We start from the raw sequence: 15,049 nt of genomic DNA on the forward strand, positions 1-15,049 counted from the left end.
GATCCAGATCGAATTCTTTGTCCATTTTCAGATAAACCGATTAGACGATCGATCTGATTAAATTTAAAAGCATTGATTGAGAGAGCTGTGGAATTGGGAACAGAATTAACTGTCAACAGTGCTTCGTTGCAGTCATAAATGATTGGTTTTTAGAACATAATCTTTGGGTAATCAAATTAATTATTCTTGTAATTAAGAAAAATAATTGTAATAGTCCTTCAACCGACAGCCTCAAATCCTCTACTTAGGATTCTATCCATAATACAGGTTTGTGTCTGCTTTCATGACAATATCTTCACAACGCTGAATAACTAATAAAAACTTTATATAAAAATGTCCAATTATGCTGTGATTGTCGTTTCCATGTATATTAAATACGTACAATATCTTAGGGTTAATTAAACTTAAATCCCATCTTACAGAAATATGGTTAGTGTTTTTCTTTATTTATTTATTTAGGTTTTAAAGCAATTTTGGTTCTGTATCTTTAGCATTTTTTTTATCAGGTCCTATATCTTTTTGGCCTGCCAATTTGGTCCTTTATCTTTTAAATCTGTGCAATTTTGATCCTTTAGCCAGATTAGGACACCTTCTATTGGAAAAATCGTTATAGTCCATACACATGCTCTTAGTTTTGCCCAACATGCTTCTAAAATGAAATTAAGTCCTCATAATTTCGTACGTTTTTTCGACCGCCTTGTTCCCAGGTATTCCAAGCCCTCGATTTTATGGTCTTTCCTAACCATACTACCGTGATTGATGGTTCGCAGGTATTTGGCTCCTTTAGCAACAAATGGTACAATCCTATTTCGTTTCCTACTTTAGGACGTAGAAGACACTCTAATATACTCCTCTTTTCTTGTCCTACAACTAGAATTTCATAGTCTACTATTTCTAGCATGCATTTATATCTACCAACAACAAGTTGCTGCAAATGATATAAGTTAGAAGAAAAATATTTTTCTTTCTCAATGATGTCAAATATAACTTTTATTTCTTTCCATCCTTCAAGACATCTAAGTTTTACGTTATCTACCCTAATTTCTTCAGGAGTTAAAAAGTATTTAATAACTCTTTCTCCTTCTCTTTGTAGCATGTGATCCTATCTTTCGAAAAGGACATTCTACTACTAAACACAATTCTAGAACTAAGTGTTCGGTCTAAAACTTGGTGAATTTTATAACGGTATCGACACCACCTATTCTAGTTGAGTCCAGTCTCCGCCTGCTACCAACAACCCTCACTTATTTTTTGTTTTTTGTTCCTGTCATCAAAAGAAATATAATTTTTTAGTATGATTAATTATAATAGTTAAAAATAAAAAATTGTGGTGAATACTAATTAATTACAATAGCTGGCCAATATATATTACTACAATTATATACTCTAGCCATAGTTAAAGTTGATCAATCATTGTTAAAATTTAAGTTTTCGCGTCGATTTTGTTTGATTATGATAAATGATATTATAGCTATGATGAAGTGATTAGTGGTTTAGAGAATAATCATTTTCTTTTTGGAGTGTATTATTTTCAATGCTATCTATTAGCTTTAATTTTTGACTTTATCATTTTTAAAGTTTAATTTTATTGTTCTATTTCAATTCCTCTGTTAACTTTTCAACAAAAAAATTCACCAAAATTCAATCTTTTTATTTTTTCTAAGGGTAAAATGGTGTATTGAAGTTTGAATTTTGCACTTTAGTACCTGTAGACATTTATAATGAACATAATTTGTGGGTAAAATGGTGACTTTTTTGCCAAAAAATTGGTTGAGAGATTGGAATGGAATAAAATATGAACTTTATGATGATAAGATTAAGAAATGAGGTTGAGAGGCTAAATGATTTTAAATACAAACTTAAAAGATTATTTATGATGCTACCCTATATATTTAGTATGCGAAATTACGGTTTTAGTCTCGTATGATATGAGTTTCAACATTTTTAATTCTATATTTCTGAAATTTTTGAATAATTTCAAAATTGAGAAAATTCAACGGTTTCTAGTCCCATAATTTCCATAAAGCATATGACTAAATGTGTCGAATTTTCTCGATTTTAGGACCATTTTAAAAATTCAGTAAAATAGAGAACTAAATGTGTCGAATTTTTATAATATTCGAACTATTTTAAAATTCTCATAAAGTAAAAGACTAAAAATATTGAATCCCTATCCTATGGGATTAAAAGTATAATTTTTTGCTAATTCAGTACCTTCTTATGTTTCCTTTTTTTTTTTTCTTTTTTAATTTTTGACTTCTCAATCATCTTAAGGCCTATTGCACCCAACTCATTGAAAAAATAAAAATAAAAAACTTAAAAAAGATGCAAAAAAAAAAGAATAATTACATAAAATAAGAAATAATAATAACAATAATAATAATAATAATAATAAAGATAATTCTTGACATGTTGTGTGTCGTTAATGTTATTCAAGAAAGTCATAATTCGAAATAAAACTCCAATTTCTAATTGGACGCCAACATTACATATGACATGTCCAGATTTATGCCACACTAAGTTGCAAATTGAATAATTCCCATCCCTCAAATCTCATAATTATTTATTTATCATATGTAAATATAATTATGATTTAGGCGCTGACCAATAATTACATAAAACTTATATAATACTTGGCCCAAAAAAAAAAAAACAATTCTTTAAATATTTTATTCTGTAAAGAAAAGGACAAAATAAAATTGGAAAAAGGGACAGTGTCAGGTGGAAAAGGTGTTTTTAAATATTTAAAATTGTTGTGAGTTAAGTAACTGACAATTAATTATGTAATTGGTGAGAATTAATGAAAATAAAAAGCAATAAATATTAGAATATGGAATTTGAAAGGGAAGGAGTGCAGTTTGTGCTGATTTGGTGTTGGCAAAACTTGAGCCAAAAATCACACCACCAACCAATCATTTGTTAGGGATATTAGTTTATTTTTAAGAGTGAGTTATATTTGCATTATCTGAGGTTAGATTTAATTACAACATCGATTCTTATTTTTTTTTCTTAAAAAAAATTAAAGTTACACTTTCTGTGGGATGTTAGTATAGTGTATTTCAGGAGATGTATATGTGTGAAGTCATGCCACTCAATAGGGGTATAATTGTAATTGCAACTGCAAATATCCAGGGGTGTATTGGAGATTTTGCAAAGTTTAGAGGGTGTTTTGTATAATTTACACCTAACCTTACAGGGTATGGATGTAATTTATTCTTTAATGAAATCTCGAGAAAGAAATTTATTTTCTATGTTAATATGTAAAATTGATCAAGATTCGTAATTTATGTAATAAATATCGATGTAGGGATCATATATACCTCTAAAATAATTAAAATGCACTCAGGTGTCATTAAAGTAATAAAACACTCCAAAAATCTATCCTATTTTCGCTCTGGGTTATTTGACGTAAAGCCGATCTGATGATATCATCGAGCTTTTACGATTGTTTGAGTTCAATGAGTAAAACTAAGCTCGTTTAATCCGCTTAAACTTCTAAAGATAGGTTCAAAAACAAAGAGATGAAAGTCCAGAAAAGCGAACAACAAAGATTTGATCTGGTACTCGATATAGGCACTTCAAAACATTTATGTTCCAACAAAGATTTGTTCAATGAATACACCGAGACAACATATGAAAAAGGTGCTTTCGCGGACAACTCTTCCATCGCCGAAATTTATGGTATAGAATACATCTTTCTTAAATTTATCTTTATAAAAATTTTAATTTTAAATGATGTGTTACATATACCTTCATTACATAGAACCTTAACTTTTGATAGTCTTCCAAGTAAGGTTGGTGGTTAACTTACCTGCAAAATAACAAGATTGTCACTTTAATGACATGTTGGGTATTTCCAAAATCAAGAAAACTTTTAGAGGACAAAAAAAAAAAAGCATAAATTAAGTTTTAATGACATATTGGGTATTCTATACTTTTTGCAACTACACCTAAGTTAAATTACATCGACACCCCTCAAATTGTCTAATTATAATTTTATAAAAAATAAAAAATATTTATATAATTAAGCCGAAATTCAATTAATTTGGAAAATAGAAAACATAAATACTTTAGTGATAGCGCCGTCATTCAACAGACGAATGGATAATGCAAAGGCTCCTGAGTCACTGTCCTGACAGCGCTACGTCAGAATCGATTTCTTCTACAAATATCTGCAGCCAAACACAGCATAATTCAGCTTCAGAATTATAAAGTAATTTTTAAATAAAATTTTAAAAAAAAAAATTGGAGCTGGAAATATATGCAGTGGTAAGTGGCAACGTGGTGCCAGCCGTAGTTGAGCTGTTTGGCTGAACAGTTTTTCGCAACCAAATCGCTCTATTTTGTCGTGACCTATAAAGTTTGCAGCATAGTATTTCTGCCCAAATGCAATGTTTCCTGATCAGAGTGCTCTAATTGTAAATAGTTAACGTGGAAAAAAAAATATAATTTTGGGATAATAATTAGTGTAATTATACATAAATTTTTAATATATTACGTGGAACCAAATATATAATTCCTGATCAGAGTATTCTTTCTTCAAGATTTAGTGTAATTATACTTAAATTTTTTATAGTTTAAAAAATTACATTTAATTTATTTTCGTCTAAGAAATTAGTTTTTTCGTTAGTTGAAATTCACCGAATTTGCTGATATTAACAAAAAAAAAATCAGAAAAAAAATATTTACCCACGATTGGCTTTTTCACTGACTTATAGTATGTCATAATTTTTTTTTTATGATCAAATTAATACTTATACGTCTTCACGTATTAGTACATGTGAGTAGGTATATCGTCACAATTATAAAGGTAGTTTAGTCTAAAAAATTTATTTGACCTGCAATAAGTTAGTGATAAGTCAACCGAATGTAAATATTAATTTTCATTCAAGTTCTTTTTGTTCGTATCAACAAATTAAGTAAATTTTGATTAATGGGGGGATTTATTTGTTAGATGAAAACATACCTCAGGAGTTTTAAATGTAATTTTTTAAATTATAAAAAATTTATATATAATTATACCAATTTTAGAGAATGAGAACGTAACTATCCCTAATTTTGTATGATCTGGTCAAACTAGACTATAATAACTTTTAGGTGATCTTCAATTTTTTTTTTTATACTTAAATAGGTAAAAGAGACCGTGGCTCCGAATTAATTAATTAATTAAATTGTTCAACTCCCAATAATATGAGACCTGGTCTACTTTAATAATGATTGCTATTTTATTCTAATAATAATTACTTATTAATTATATATTTAATGTTAATAATTGATATATATTAGTTATTAATTTAGAAGGAACAATTAATTATTGAATAAATACAATAATCACTAATATATAATTAATAAACCATAATCCAACAAAAATTTCGTAATTATGGGATAAAATAGTTTAAATAATTCCTTGAAAATTTGACCATAAAATAATTTCTCACTTGTCCGAACTTATTGTTGCAAATTAAAAAAAAAAAAAAAAATCTGGAACATGGCAATGGAGTTTTGTTTGACTAATAAGATTGAGGCTTTAAGTCCTATCATCATGAATGTATGTCTATTTTTAAAATAATTTATTTTTATTTTTTGTCTTGTAATCTTATTTGATTGTATCCGTTAATTTGAATTATTGATTAATATATCGAGTCAATCTTAGAATTTGAATGTATGGAACTTTTTTAGAAAAAAAAAGAAAAAGAATTTGAATGTATAAAAGATGTAAGAAACTTATTAATGTAAAAAAAGATAAAATTACACTTTTAATCTCATTGGACGGGGTTCAATATATTTAGTCCTCTATTTTATGAGATTTTTAAAATGGTTCAAAGATTGGAAAAGTTCGACATGTTTAGTCTTCAGTGGTTTCAAATTGAAAAATTTTGACAATTTAATTCTTTATTTTGCGTGATTTATGGGACTAAATGTTTGTCGAATTTTTTTAATTTTAAAAAATTCGTAAAACATAAATTTAATTGTACGAATTTTTTCAATTTTGAAACTATTTGAAAATTTTATAAAGTTTAAGGACTAAAATGTTAAGGATGAAAAGTGTCATTTCGGAAAAAAAGAAAAAGAAGGAAGAGTATGAGAAACTGGCAATTTTTAATATCGTGGCGAGATATTCACGACACACTTCCTTCTTAAGACTAACAAACCAACCAGCAGAAAATCATTTTGCCGAGACAGAAAACACGAAACAGCCACCCCTCCCTCCCCCCCAGCTCCTAATCAAAAGCCGACGTCGTTCAATTCCCATATCCTCAAGCTCTCTCTCTCCCGCTGTCCTCCTTTATCCAACCACCATTTTCAACTGATCAAAACCCACAGCTATTAATTCTCGCACAGTTATGGATCCATGCCCCTTCGTCCGTCTGATCGTAGAATCACTAGCCCTCAAACTCCCCTCCGCCACCAGGCCCGCCGGTTCAGGCGTTCACCCTTCCGCCACCCCCTGCTACGCCAAACTCAAGATCTACAACTTCCCTTCACAAACCGCTCTCCTCCCGCTCTGCAGCGCCGCCGCAGCCGGCCCACCGGAATCTTCCACGTTCGCCCCCGGGTTCCACCTCGACCCAGAAGCCATCCGCAGCCTCTCATGCAGGCCCGCCGTCACGCTCAAAATCTCGGTCTTCACGGGTCGCATGGGGCGCACTTGTGGGGTCACGTGCGGAAAGCTGCTCGGCTCCGTTAAGGTGTCTGTCAACCTTGGTCATGCTCAGACGAGGGCGTGCGTGTATCAGAACGGGTGGATGAAGCTCGGCGGGGAAGGCGGCGGCGGCGAGCCGGTGGCGATTCTGCACATGATAGTACGGTCTGAACCGGATCCCCGGTTCGTGTTCCAGTTCGGCGGTGAGCCGGAGTGTAGCCCGGTTGTATTCCAGATTCAGGGGAACATAAGGCAGCCGGTTTTCAGCTGCAAGTTCAGTGCTGAACGGAGTAACAGGTTACGGTGAGTCATAATCATTATCATGCACGCACCCACCGCGCATTTTTAGCGAATGATTTGCATTCTTGTGCTAACGTAGGCCATGGCGATAGAGAGTTTGCTTGCATAATTGGACGTAGGACCCACCCAATAATTTGGAGGACAAATTTAAATATTTTATTTTGATATTAAGAACAACAATCATTAATTAATATTAGCTAAGTAAGAATTCTCGTTGTTTTCTATGGAAAAAAAAATAAAAGAACTGAGCTGTATTTAAGAAGCAATAGCGAAAATTCTTGCTAAAATAGGTTTGGTCGAATAAAATCAATTACAAAATAAGTATATTCCATCTATTATGTTATTGGTCATATTTTCTGAACACTATAATAATCACACTATAAGTATATTGCACTTGCAATATCAGTCGTTCACCTTTGGTCTAGTTGGGACTGAGCTAGAATTTTTTGAAATAATATATACATATATATGTGTATATAAGATGAGCTGTGCATGATTTGGAGTTGATATGCATGTAAATTGCTTGGAGGGATGTTAATGTGTCTTTACGTTGGCTGATCAGTACACAGAACATGTGAATTGGTCACATGACCTTTGAGTAATTAAGGATCAAAAGTTAGAAACAGAAATAGAAAGAAAAAGAATCTGGCTACATTCTTGCTTTTTTTTTTTTTTTTACTTTTAAGTCATTGGAGTTGTGGTAATTCAGATTTATTCTAATTACGTAAAGGATTTAGAGAAAGAATTATAAAAAATGTCTTCTTATACAAGGAATTTTAAAATTTATTAATATTTTACAAAATATAATTTAAAATAAGAATCAAAAGATTTGAATTCCCATAATGTAAGTGAAAAATGTCTGCGACTTTCGTTTGACATTCTTGATAATTGCAATATTCATAAATAAATTTTGGTTGCTCTTCACTATGACTTACCTTTCATTATGTATATAGCATTCTTACTTGAGTTTATAATTAGCCTCATCATTTTACTATGTAAAGCTAAGGGGAGATTGCATTTTTCGTCCCATATTTTAATTTTAATACACCGAATTTTAGAAAAGAGTTCCATAACATGCAAAAGTCTAATTTTCAATTTTTGTATATATGAACTTCCATTAAGAAATTGGTATAGAAATCGTGTGCAAGTCATGTAGCCATTATCGTTTTAGAATGGACAGCAAACGGCCACTTGACTTGCAACAAGTTTTTTCCAGCAATTCCTTAAGCAAGAAAACTGAAAGTACTATACCAAGTCTAAATTATGCAACAAAAAATACAATTTCAGCATAAAACCAATTACCTCCTCCATTAGACTGTGGCGTTTACTTCTTTTTTTCTTTCTCAAAAGGGTTTTTCGAACTATTAGTATTTAACCTGAATACTTTTGTTGTTATGGGACAGAAAGAAAAGACAAGACATATAAAATCTTGGTAAAAAGGGATTAACTGAACCATGTTATAAGGAAGAGTAATTAAGCTACAATTAAAGGATTTAATTATTTTTAATTCAGGTCCATCAGCACCTTGCTTCAGCCGTATCTCCTAATTAATCTGCTGTTGGGATCTGCTGATTTGGTCAAACAGACAAATAATCAGCTCATCTGCTTACTTTACTATCCTCACAACCACCCTTGATTCCCTTTGCATGTGCAGAAGATTTTGTCTTAATCTTAATTATGATTAAGCTTCTTGTTTATATGTTTATATGAGCATAAGACTGATTATTTGTTCTTATTTACTAGTCCACGATCTTACGCTCGACGAATGTGCAAATTAAATTAGATTCGATCATATTCAATTGATCACTTTCTTTTAAACTGTACACTCTGACTGCACGGTGGGTGTTTTTATTGAGTGTGTTGAGTTCGGTTTAGATAATTAAGAATTTATTGAGAGATGACAAAACTACCCCTGAGACATTTGGTAGTTGTTGTTAGGTAGTGGCTATGATAGACCAAATGGCTATGTAGGATGAAACTCCTAGTATCAACGATTATAAGATGTTGTAAAGTGTTTAATAACTTTTGAAAAAAACAGGTAAAATTACACTTTTATTTCTGCAATTTTAGGTCATTAGCACTTTTGGTTCTGTCACATTTAGTCATTTTTTGATGAATTTAGTCCTGAACATATCACATTTAGTCATTTGATCATTTGATCATTTTTTTTTCAAATTTAGTCCTGCTAATCTTGGTTACCGGACTAAAAATCAGATTTATATTATTACAGTGTGAAGGGGACCAAAATTGTCAACACAGGACTAAATTTGTCAAAAAAGGACCAAATGTTATATGTTCAGAACTAATTCATCAAAAAAGGACTAAACGTGTAAGTCGAGTAAGTTATAGGACCAAAAGTATTAATCACCTAAAGTTAAGGACAAAAAGTGTAATTTTACCAAAATAAATTATAAGATTTCAAATAAAATTTTAGGAGTTTCCAACTTATTTTCCAAATTGTAACAAATTAGTTCATTTTTCTTTGAATTTATTATAAATTTATGGTTGGTAACGTGTTATAAATTGAATGATTTTATTTTATCCAACACTTGAATAGTTTTTGCTTTTACGACTTGGCCAAATCCTCATAATAGTATAGACATTGCATACATGATGTACAATGATCTGAAGCAAACTTCTTGTTACTCAAAATCAGATCTCTCCCGTCAGATTTCAACATCAACAATAGAGGGTGGATGAGGACCTTTGCTGGGGAGAAAGGCAGAGTCGGAAGGGAGCGCAAAGGGTGGATGATAATAGTATATGACCTATCCGGCTCGGCCGTTGCGGCTGCCTCTATGATCACCCCATTTGTCCCGTCCCCAGGCTCCGATCGTGTTTCACGCTCAAACCCCGGTGCTTGGCTCATCCTCCGCCCCAACGGGGTCTCCATCAGCAGTTGGAAGCCGTGGGGTCGTCTTGAGGCGTGGCGTGAGCGAGGGCCAGTAGACGGACTCGGTTACAAGTTTGAGCTCATAACTAACAACGGCCTCACTAGCGGAGTTCCCATTGCCGAAGGAACGATGAACATTAAAAAAGGTGGTAGGTTTTGTATTGATAACTCAAGAAAAGACTCAGCGTTGAGTTTCTTGTCCCCGGTTCGAGGGTTTGTGATGGGATCGAGTGTGGAAGGTGAAGGAAAAGTGAGTAAGCCCGTCGTTCAAGTAGGCGTGCAGCACGTGACGTGCACTGCCGATGCTGCCCTATTTGTTGCGCTCTCGGCTGCCGTAGACCTTAGCATGGATGCCTGCCGACTGTTCTCACACAAACTCAGGAAGGAGTTTAGCAACGACGAGCAAGAATTTTTGCCCTAAAACGATGTGGGCAAGTCTCAGAATCGCTGTTGAAAATCATTGACGATGCGTAGACAATTTTCTCTATCGCGTTTTATGGGAGTTTTCTATGTTGAAGGTTTGATCTACTAAGCTGATACAGATTTGGCCTTCATGTGAAGATGTCATATTCTTTTATATTCTTTATTCTTTGGTGAAAATTTATTTATTTTTTCCAACTCTTTTGTAGTTTATATCAACTTTTCTTCAAGTGTATTAAATTGATGTATCACAGGCTGACATTGTACAGATATGGAAAAAAAGGAGTGTTTGTTTTCTAATATTAATTTATTTTTTCATTAATTATAGATTAGACTCACAAGTTAAGGAACCTTATGCGGAGTATTTTCTTTCTTTCTTTATTTTTTAAGTTTTTGTTTAGTTTGGTGTATGGATAGAAGCTTGGTTGTGTATATATTTGCAATATGAGTTGAAGATATTGTGTAATGTGGAAGTGATTTGGTCAGATGACAAAAATTACTATTTATTGAACTAAAATTAATGGTGGAATCCATTTTACTTTTAAAGGATAAATACCATTATAAATATAGTTCAAAAGTGCAACATGTATTTAACCAATAGATTGGATTTGCAGATATCTAAGCATATATAAACCACCAATAACAAAAATTAAAGACATAATTACACTGTCCACTCGTTTTGGTATAATTTAAAAAATTACTTTTATTTATTTATTTTCATCCAAAAATATTTGCGACCAAAATTCCCTTATACCTTCACATTCTAATATATGTAAGAACCAGACATCAATCTTATAAAGATATATCGGTTAGAAAATATTTATTTGATCTATAATAAGTCTATAAGTCAATCATGGATAAACATATAAATTTAAATTCAATTTTTCTTATGATGTCAACAATATCTATAAATTTTACTAAGAAATAAATTTATTTATTGGACAAAAATAAATATTAAAAATATTAAATTTAATTTTTTAAATTATAGAAATTAACGCATAACATTGAATTTTAGAAAAAAAATCATATAACTATCCCAAAATTAAAAAAAAAATGGAAAGACACCTTTTCCAATCAACGGTAATGAAGTTTTCCCAAAATTTTTCTAGTACACATGTTCGTGTCTTTTGTTTTAAGGAAAAAGTACTCCTTGTTTAATGTTGCTCTATTTGTAAGGGAGTAGTACTCTTTATTTATGACTCTGCTAAAAATTTCAGGTAGGTAGTTCTCCCACCTATAATTATTTTTGTGCATTTTAATATAGAAAGACAGTTGACTCCGAAAAATTCTCCACATCTGGGATGATTTTTGTTAAAAAAAAAAAAAAAGAATTTCCCAAACCTTTTCTCGATTTAAATCCATCTCTTTAAATCAAGAATTTCCCAAACCTGCGGGTAGAGAAGGGCACAGGCCTAGGCAAATCTTGGAGTAAATGCACAGGGCCACCAATTCACTGTCTCTTCACGTGTGTGTAGTGGAACCTATCAGGGAAAGCTTCACCACTTGAATGTGCATTAAAATAATAAAATATCTACTAAAATTGTTATATCATAACTTCCTATTATATGTGATTTTTATTTTTAATTTAATTTATTTTAATTTTTGAAAGAAAAAAAATACGTATCAATTATTTATTAATATGACACCAATATACGGCATAAATTATAATAAAAAATTCCTAAAAAAGATATAGTTTCTGTACATATTCAGCATCACATTTGAGATGCTATATAAAGCAACCTTATACTGAACCTTAATTTATTCGGACAAAATGTGATTGGATTTGCATTATTAATATCATAACATTCTATTTATCTCAAATTTTGTTTATTTTTTACAAAATCCCAAATATAATTTTGGAAAATTGCTTTATCAATTAAACTAATGATGTGGTACGGAAAACAACACTTTTCATCTCATATTTTAGGATCCGTATATTTTCCGTCTCATTAGTTATGAAATTTTCATTAATCATGTAATACGTTACAAACTCTTTTTACTTTTAGTCATTTTATTAAATTCCGTTACTATTTTAATAGAAAATCTCAAAATACCATGTACCGACAACATATGACAGAATGACTCAAAAATAATAATTTTTATAATTTATGGGACCAGTAATAAAAAACTCGTAACTCATAAAATAAAAAACTATAGACCTAAACTAGGGGACGAGAAATGCAATTTCCCCTGCACGACACCATTAATTTTCAATAGTAATTCTATTCATCATTATTTATCAGAATAATAATTCAAAAAGTTGTACAAAACTTGACAACTTTGTCTGTTTTGGACTAAAGAAGTTGAATGTGACTGAACAGCAGCAGGAAGTGATCCAACTTCCGAGCACATGGCAATGCTAACACAACCAAAATATACTACATAAAATAATTGTCTATTTCAGGTACCATCTTATCCAAATTAGATGACCTAAATTTTGGGACTTACCCATGCAATGAAAAACAAATTATATGGCAAACTCCAGATCATTTTTACTTCCCTTAAATTACATACAACCAATAATTCTAACCTGTTATCCTCCAAATAGGTCATGGGGTTGTGGTAATTTGTGCCCCTAACAATGTCCCACAAACGAAAGGCCTAGCTGAAGGAATTCTGAGGCAACTGAGTCCACCTCCAGGAACCGCTGAGCAATCTGGCTCAGGCCTCTGCATCTCCTTTCCCGGAATGCAGTTCATGGAGAAATCAAATCCCACATTTCTGAAGAACAAATTGTCACAATCTTGGCTGAGCCCGGAAAAGAAATTGGCCGCAACTGTCAAATTCAGGAGCCTCCTCAAAGAACAAACCAAGTCGGGCAACTCCCCAGACAGCTTGTTGTGTGCAACGTTGAGAACTTCGATTGCGCCCAGACAAGATAAAGAGTCTGGCAAATGGCCCATCAATGAATTTGAGCTCACGTCCAAGACTTGCAGATCGGCCCACATGCCTACTCCTTGAGGTATGCATCCGGTGAGCTGGTTGTTGAGGAACAAGATTTCCTTTATGCCCATGTAGCCCAGGCTGAAAGGGATGGTCCCTGTGAACCTGTTGTTGGCCAGGTTAATCACGGAGGCTGGAGAATTGCCTAGATTCTGAGGGAGTTCGCCGTCGAACAGGTTGTTGTTCAGGAAGATTGCGTCGAGTTTCTTGTCGAACAGATCGTCAGGGATTGGGCCTGAAAAGCTGTTGAATCTGAGGTCTAAATAGACAAGATTTGGAATGTAAACAACTGTTGCGGGGAAAGCCCCGGAGAAATGGTTGTTGCTGAGGTCCAATTCAGTCAAAGACGACAGTTCCCTGAACGACAAAGGGACACTCCCTGAAAACCTGTTGCTGTTGAGGTGAAAAATAGACAAATCAGTGAGAAGAGAGAGTTCTTTGACAAGGATTCCTTGCAAATTGGCGTGGTTGAGATCTATGGCCGCCACAACTTCACCCGCTGGATTTCCCATGAAATCTCGAGAATCCGAACAAAAAACCCCTTTGTAAGAGCAAACATTTGGACCAACCCACGACTTGGTAACTCCAAGTGGATCATCTGTAATGACAGATTTCCAGGCCTGGAGAGCAGTATAAGCCCTGGAAGCAGTGGGGGTAGACGGAGTGTTGATTCCTCCACCAATCCACACACCTCCGCCCCCGCCTATGCCGCCGCCGACCCCAATGCCCACGCCGCCACCAACGATGACCGCAGCTTCAGTTGCGATGACGGGGAGGAGAAATGCCAGAACCCAGCAATTCCCCATGCTCTATTCAGTGAAAACCGAAGCTTTTCACCTCTATGATGGGCTTGCTCGAAAGATTTGTGTGTGAATTAGGTTGGTGCATTGATGAGTGAAGCTGGTGAGATTAATGTGTTTTATATGCAATTTATTGCTTTCATAGAATTGGTTTGTTTGAGTTCAGTGCTGATAAAGTGAGAAAGTAAAACAATAGTTGTCTTCACACCTCATTTACTACTTTGTGGTCTTCTTTAGTTTTCAATTTTTTTTTTTATATGGTTTTGATTTTTTTGAATGGAATATCTAATTTGGAGGTACAATCATTAATAAATATTTTTCTGAGTTTCATTTTCTACATTTGAATATTATACTTAATTAATAATAATATTTCATTAATTTATTTTTTTCCTAAAAGTAATATCCAAAATGCATTGCATCCATAGAGAAGTTGAATTTGCATTCTCAGATTTTTAAAAATTAAAATTTCTGAAACTATATCTAAGTTTCATAATCAAATTTAAATATCTCGATTAGATGAAAAAATATATTTTTGACGATGAAAGTTTTGATTCCTTAGGACTTGACTATTAACATAAGTTATTTAATAATGAATTTTTCTACATATGTTGAGAGATAATGACAGTAGAAAGCATCAAATTTTGACAATCAAATATGAAATTTAAAGTCAATTGGTTCAAATAAATATATATAGATACATAGGTAGAAATTTGTGTAATTTCTTTTGTGATATTTATTATTTTTTATTTTAATATCTAAGGGCAAAATTATCATTATATAAAAAAAAATGAAAAAAAATAAATTAAAAAAAATCTATATTGTGTACCAAAGTGATATTAATGATAAAATTCGGGTACTGATTAAGTCATTTATAATTATTCATGTACCAAAGTGATATTAATTACAAATTTTTGCCCATTGGACAATTTTTAAATTTCTTAATTGATGTTAAGAATGAGGTAAGTTTTGAAATTTAATTACGAACTGAAACCAACGGGACAAGCTCAGTAAGTAACTAATTTGCAAACACTCTCATTGCCACATTACTCT

At 32.5% G+C, this 15,049-nt stretch overlaps 2 protein-coding genes across 2 annotated transcripts; one reads left to right on the forward strand and one right to left on the reverse strand.

Moving 5' to 3' along the window:
• The first annotated feature begins 6,159 nt into the window (after positions 1-6,159).
• LOC105173566 (DUF1005 family protein (DUF1005)) lies at positions 6,160-10,581 on the forward strand. The gene is made up of 2 exons (XM_011095355.3): positions 6,160-6,946; positions 9,600-10,581. The coding sequence occupies exons 1-2, from the start codon at positions 6,345-6,347 to the stop codon at positions 10,255-10,257; spliced, it is 1,260 nt and encodes a 419-aa protein (XP_011093657.1). The 5' UTR covers positions 6,160-6,344; the 3' UTR covers positions 10,258-10,581.
• Positions 10,582-11,533: 952 nt separating this feature from the next.
• LOC105173567 (uncharacterized) lies at positions 11,534-14,282 on the reverse strand. Its single transcript, XM_020697640.2, has 2 exons — positions 12,787-14,282; positions 11,534-11,737 (listed from the first exon to the last, which is right to left on the reverse strand). The coding sequence occupies exon 1, from the start codon at positions 14,003-14,005 to the stop codon at positions 12,806-12,808; it is 1,200 nt and encodes a 399-aa protein (XP_020553299.1). The 5' UTR covers positions 14,006-14,282; the 3' UTR covers positions 11,534-11,737; positions 12,787-12,805.
• Between the last annotated feature and the right edge of the window lie 767 nt (positions 14,283-15,049).

The sequence above is a fragment of the Sesamum indicum genome, linkage group LG11, assembly GCF_026168435.1.
Source record: "Sesamum indicum cultivar Baizhima isolate 11 linkage group LG11, ASM2616843v1, whole genome shotgun sequence".
Taxonomy (NCBI): domain Eukaryota; kingdom Viridiplantae; phylum Streptophyta; class Magnoliopsida; order Lamiales; family Pedaliaceae; genus Sesamum; species Sesamum indicum.